Here is a 6,833-nt window from a genome sequence, read left to right on the forward strand (position 1 = left end):
CGATGCACATTCTTCTTGAGTGTCTCTGAAGAGTCCAGTCCATCCTATGCCCAGTCCCTGCTGAAAGCCCAGCAGCCAGTGGAGGATTTCCCAATTTCTAGGTCTCATGTCTCCTCTCCCCTCATCCTGGTTGGTTCTGTCTGGGTAGACACCAGGTCTAGTTGGCCTATACCTGGGGAACTCTGTGGGGATGCTACCAGGTGTTCTCCTGCATGTTGTCTACTGGTTTTGTATCCTTCCAGGATCCAGGATGGCATGTTGACTCTCCCCAAGGATGTGGGCAGGGTGCTAGGCTCACTGACCTCGTGGGAGCAGAAGGTCTGGACACTGAACTCAGAGTACTCAGACCCTGAGACTTTCACCCGCCGCTCCATCTGCAACCTTCGCCATGGCTACCCAGAATGGAAACACTAGTTTTCCACCCAACTTCAATCCACCCCAAGACCATGCCTCCTCTCTCCCCTTCAACTTCAGTTATGTGGATTATGATTTCCCTCTGGATGAGGATGAGGATATGACCAAGACACAGACCTTCTTCGCAGCCAAGATCATCATCGGGGTGGCACTGGCAGGCATCATGCTGGTTTGTGGCATTGGCAACTTCGTCTTTATTGTTGCTCTCGCCCGCTATAAGAAGCTGCGCAACCTCACCAATCTGCTCATTGCTAACCTGGCCATCTCTGACTTCCTGGTGGCCATTGTCTGCTGCCCCTTTGAGATGGACTACTATGTGGTACGCCAGCTCTCCTGGGAGCATGGCCACGTGCTCTGTGCCTCTGTCAACTACCTGCGAACTATGTCACTCTATGTCTCCACCAATGCTTTGCTGGCCATTGCTATTGACAGGTGAGGCTGTTGGGTAGGGATAAAGCTGGAGGCTGGGCCAGGCTGCCCCTTTCCTCACTTAAGCTCTGACTGTTGACATTGCTTCAGATGGGAATGATCTATTACAGGGCAAGAAGATCCAGTTGTGGCTCATATTCTCCCAAATGCGAGCAAGAGTGAGAGGCTCCTGAGCCCTCCAGCTCTGGGCCACGACCCCAGATACCACATCTGCTTCAGATACTTGTCACATGACCATGAGTGGCATCAAATACAAAAGCAAAAGCAGAGAGTTTAGGTACCTTACTACTTAGAAGCCACATGAGAGTTAACCAGGGCAGCTTCTAGTCAAGACAGCATGTACCCAGTTTTTCTATAACTACTATCCAGACCAAAATATAAAATATTTGTATCACCCAACCTCCTGACGCCCCTTACATGTCAGTCCTCCCATCACACACAACCCCGATCCAATTTCTATCATCATAGTTTAGTTTGGCCTGTTCTTTTTTTTTAAGATTTTATTTATTTATTTTTAGAGAGAGGGAAAGGGAGGGAGAAAGGGAAACATCATCTTGTGGTTGCCTCTCATGCACTCCCTACCCAGGAGCTGGCCTGCAACCCAGGCTTGTGCCCTGACTGGGAATTGAAACTTCAGCCCCTGATTCGCAGGCCAGCTCTCAATCCACTGAGTCACTCCAGTCAGGGCAAGTTTTGCCTGTTCCTTCACTTCATAAAAACGGAATCATACAAGACATACTCTTGTTTCTGATGCCTTTGTTGCACAGCTGAGTTTAAAATCAGCCAGCAGGTCTCGTTTGCAGAAAAGGAGGAAGGATAAGCTTCCTTTGCTTTTTTGTATGCGTCCATATGCTCATTTGCATACATTTGAATAAGATGTTCTAAAAGTCCTCGCTCCGTTATAGATTTATAAAGTAAAATGTTTAATAGCATCTTATGATGAATCTGACACATGTCTTATTTATGTGAACAGTTGTAGGCCAGCGATGCCTTTGTTTGAGGGAGCAATTGGTGTCACATCCTGTTGGTCCACCATTGTGAGCTGTGCTGAGACTCATTTTGATCCTGTGTTTTTTTAATCATCTTTTTTCCCTTTTGTCTCCTTTCAACCCTTTTCTCTTCTCCTGGTTCTCAGCGCTATTTAGGTTTTGTTGTTCTTTTAATCAAAGCGGTTGATTATTGTTTATTTTTTATAACATACACATACATAAGAGACATCTTCCTTTTTTTAAAACAAAATTCCTGCAGGAAAAACAATTTCGTTATTGCACCTCTGAAGTTCTCCAGCCCTGACACCAATGTTTATGGAATGTACCATCAATGAACTGCAAAACGCCCCAGGCTATCATGTAATCTGGTGATACACAGTCAGATTCCCAGGCCCCACCCAGCCCTGCTGAATGGGAATTCCTGGGTTAGGCCTCATGAATCTGCAATCCTATCCAAGTCCCTGATGATTCTGGTGTTCATTGAAATGACGGTTATTACTGCCCTCATCCTCTTTGTTCCACTGAAGTCTTTTTTTGTCTTTGTAATACAGTATTTCATGTAACAGGATTTTCTTGTTTTTTACATCTATTTTATTGATAATGCTATTACAGTTGTCCCATTTTCCTCCCTTCACTCCCCTCCACCCTGCACACCCCCTCCCACCCACATTCCCCCTGACTTTAGTTCATGTCTATGGGTCGTACATATAAGTTCTTTGGCTTCTGCATTTCCTATACTGTTCTTACCCTCCCCCTGTCTATTCTACCTACCACCTATGCTACTTATTCTCTGTACCTTCCCCCCTCCCCCTCCCATTCCCCTGTTGCTAACCCTCCTTGTGATCTCCATTTCTGTGATTCTGTTCCTGTTCTAGTTGTTTGCTTAGTTTGCTTTTGTTTTCGTTTTAGGTGTGGTTGTTAATGATTGTGGGTTTGCTGTCATTTTACTGTTCATATGTTTTATCTTCTTTTTCTTAGATAAATCCCTCTAACATTTCATAAAATAAAGGCTTGGTGATGATGAACTCCTTGAACTTGACCTTGTCCAAGAAGCACTTTATCTGCCATTCCATTCTAAATGAAGCTTTGCTGGATAGAGCAATCTTGGATATAGGTCCTTGCCTGTCATGACTTGGAATACTTCTTTCCAGCCCCTTCTTGCCTCTAAGGTCTCTTTTGAGAAATCAGCTGACAGTCTGATGGGAACTCCTTTGTAGGTGACTGTCTTCTTTACTCTTGCTGCTTCTAGCATTCTCTCCTTCATTTTTATCTTCAGTAATATAATTATGATGTGCCTTGGTGTGTTCTTCCTTGGATCCACCTTCTTTGGGACTCTCTGAGCTTCCTGGACTTCCTGAAAGTCTGTTTCCTTTGCCAGATTGGGGAAGTTCTCCTTTATTATTTGTTCACATAAGTTTTCCACTTGTTGCTCTTCCTCTTCCCCTTCTGGTACCCCTATAATTCAGATGTTGGAAGGTTTAAAGATGTCCTGGAGGTTCCTAAGCCTCTCCTCATTTTTTTGAATTCTTGTTTCTCCATTCTTTTCTGTTTGGTTGTTTCTTTCTTCCTTCTGGTCCACTCCATTGATTCGAGTCCCAGTTTCTTTCCCATCACTACTGGTTCCCTGTGCATTTTCCTTCATTTCACTTAGTGTAGCCTTCATTTTTTCATCTAATTTGTGACCAAATTCAACCAGTTTTGTAAGCATCCTGATCACCATTGTTTTGAACCATGCATCTGATAGGTTGGCTATCTCTTCATCACTTAGTTGTATTTTTTCTGGAGCCTTGATCTGTTCTTTCATTTGGGCCATTTTCTTTTGTCTTGATTTGCCTGTTACATAGTGAGGGGCAGAGACTTAGGTATTCACCAGGGCAGGGTAAGCCAGGTCACTGTGTTGTGCTGCTGTATGTGAGAGAGGAGTCCGGGAGGGAACAATGACACTTGCTCCGCTCTCTGTCGAATTTCAATCACTTACTCTGCTTCCCACAAGTAACTTGGGCCCTTCTGGTGCTGATTCCTATGTGGGTGGGTTTATGTATGTTCTAGGACCCTGTGGGTCTCTCCAATGAACTCTCCTGTGAGGCTGGGAATTTCTCCCAGCACCTCAACTCCCACAGGTGTTTTTAGTTGTTGGTTTGAGGCTCTATTTCCCCACACTGGGGCCCTGGGTTGCACAGTTCATCCCCCTCCCCAGTTGTTTCTCACGGTTTCTCTGTGTGCAAATGTGGGACCACCCAATCCACAATACATCACCTTGCCAGGTCTGCCCACTGCTGCCTTGCCCACCAACTGCAGCCTTGCTCACCCCACTCCACAATCCACCACCTCACTGGGATAATGAGGCTGATGATGTTGGATAATGAGGCTTTTATCTGTGGGCATGGGGACCACTGCATACTCAGAAGTAGATAAACCTGCAAACCCTGACACAGGTAGGGTGGGAGAGGCACAGGTTTCCCTGTGCATTTCAGTTTACCTCTTGGTAAATATGCCTGTCCTACTATGTAGAAATATTAGAAGGACTACCTACTGTTATTTCTGGATGCCACATCCAGAAAAAACAAGATTCATGTGTAGAGGGCCTAGAAGAGATGTTATTTTAAGTCATAGAGATCCTAGAAGGAGAATGTTAACCTCAAGAAACACATCCAAGCAGATATTTGGTAAAAAAGACCCTGCAAAACCTTGCTTTATAGTATGAAAGTGACTTCACCCACCTTCTCATCTGAGCTTCAGAAAGCCCAAGGATCTGGGTGTAAAAGCTTTGTATCAGGAACCTGGATTCTGGTCCCTCCACTAAGTAAGCTTAGTCAAGTCATTTACTTCTTATCAGATTCCTTAGATTCCACCCCAAGCCCACCCCGCTCTCCTGCTATGTAATGCAGGATGATACCAGGGGTTGGGGACAGGGGGACAGACAGCCCTAGTCCACTCTACCTAGAGAAAGGCCTCTGCCTCTCTCTGAGGCCCACTGCTCCTTTTTCACCTCTAATGCATGAGATATTTGTAATAAAAAATGTTCAAAGTATTATGTTCTCGGGAAAAATGGCAAGATTACAGACCAAGATGGTATCAATTGGACTTATAAAAAGAATAGGCTCTATGTACTTACTGAACACCTACCACATGCCAAGCATTTTACAAATATTATCATATTTTATGTTCACAACAGCCCTGAAAGATAGGTGTTATTTTATCCCATGTTGCAGTTGAGGAAAAATCTCAGAGAGACTGAGTGATTCAGGCCAGACCCCAAAGCAAACCAGGAGAAAAGCTGAGATTTATTCCAGTCTTTTGACCCCAGTCCTATGCTGTTTCCCTCTAAACAGTCCACCGCTACAAATGCCAGATGATGTTGCTAAAATAAAACAAAGCTTGCTGAAGCCAGATGTGAATAGGTACATGGGGACTCATTGCGACACTTAGTCTGCTTCTGTGTTTGGGGTGAGTTAGAAACTAATTATGTTCTCAAGCATATATTATATTGATGGCTTCCCTCCTCCACCAGATATCTCGCTATCGTTCACCCCTTGAAACCACGGATGAATTTTCAAAAGGCCTTCTTCCTGACTGTTTCGGTCTGGGTGGTGTCCATTCTCATCGCCATCCCATCTGCCTACTTTGCAACAGAAACGGTCCTCTTTAACGTCAAAAAACAGAAGAAGATCTTCTGCGGCCAGATCTGGCCAGTGGACCAGCAGCTCTACTATAAGTCCTACTTCCTCTTCATCTTTGGCATCGAGTTCGTGGGTCCAGTGGTCACCATGACCCTCTGCTACACCAGGATCTCAAGGGAACTCTGGTTCAAGGAAGTTCCTGGTTTCCAGACGGAACAGATCCGGAAGCGCCTGCGCTGTCGCCGGAAAACGGTTCTGGTGCTCATGTGTATCCTCACCGCCTACGTGCTGTGCTGGGCACCCTTCTATGGTTTTACCATCGTGCGCGACTTTTTCCCCACGGTGTTTATTAAGGAGAAGCACTACCTCACGGCTTTCTACGTCGTGGAGTGCATCGCCATGAGCAACAGCATGATCAACACCGTGTGCTTTGTGACTGTCAAGAACAACACCATGAAGTACTTCAAGAAGATGATGCAGCTCCACTGGCGTCCCTCCCTCCATGGAAGCAAGTCCAGCGTGGAACTCGACCTCAGAAACAGTGGCATGCCAGCCACGGAAGAGGTGGACTGTATCAGGCTGAAGTGATCCTCCGGTGTTTCACAATTGAAAATCCAAAAGCCAGTACACAGAGCAAAATTTACTAGTAGCCAAGTTCATTGGCTGCATGTGGAAAGAGCAACTGTGTTCATGCCTCACAGCCCTCAAGTTGCTGGATGATTCTCAGTCATAATATGAGACCACACACAAACACAGCAGCTGACCTTTGCTGATATCTGCTCAGCACTTGCTGTATACACAACCATGCCAATAAGACTAGACAGAAGTAACAGCAGCTGACATTGAACAACTGTGTGCAAACCCACCAACAAGATTAGACAAGGGCAACAAGAGCTGACATTTATTGATTGCCTACTGCGTATGAAAAATTCAGATAACAAAACAAAATAGCAGAAGCTATTGGAATCACTGAGCTATATCTAGATATATAGATGGTCAGATAGAGACCACGAATTGTTATCTGGACTCATTCCATCTTCCCTCATTCTGTATCTCATAAGTGCAGAAATGTCCAAGGCAATAAAATAAGGCACTTAAACATGATGAAAATGTAAAACTAAGCTTGTCAGTGTATGGGGTTTATGGCCTCATGGGAATGGAGTTCATGCCATCACATTGAGCTTTCCCACTCAGCTCATACTACCTCCCTAGGGCATTTTCTAGGATTCTGTCTGCCAAAAAAAGGAATTTTTCTCATAGCTGGGCCATCGGTTATCTACCGTGGTATAATTTGAAAGGAAAGAACCAAGAAGCCTTTTCCACTGATGCTTGAAAGCTCACCATTCTTTATGTAAAGACATATGATCCTGAATCAAGGACC

General features: G+C 44.9%; 1 protein-coding gene across 1 annotated transcript; it reads left to right on the plus strand.

The window, feature by feature from the left end:
* The first annotated feature begins 263 nt into the window (after positions 1-263).
* Positions 264-6,428, plus strand: PROKR2 (prokineticin receptor 2). Its single transcript, XM_037051771.1, has 2 exons — positions 264-846; positions 5,344-6,428. The coding sequence occupies exons 1-2, from the start codon at positions 389-391 to the stop codon at positions 6,038-6,040; spliced, it is 1,155 nt and encodes a 384-aa protein (XP_036907666.1). The 5' UTR covers positions 264-388; the 3' UTR covers positions 6,041-6,428.
* Positions 6,429-6,833: the final 405 nt, after the last annotated feature.

The sequence above is a fragment of the Sturnira hondurensis genome, unplaced genomic scaffold (assembly GCF_014824575.4).
Source record: "Sturnira hondurensis isolate 20B ecotype Veracruz unplaced genomic scaffold, ASM1482457v3 Scaffold0007401, whole genome shotgun sequence".
In the NCBI taxonomy this organism is placed as follows: Eukaryota; Metazoa; Chordata; class Mammalia; order Chiroptera; family Phyllostomidae; genus Sturnira; species Sturnira hondurensis.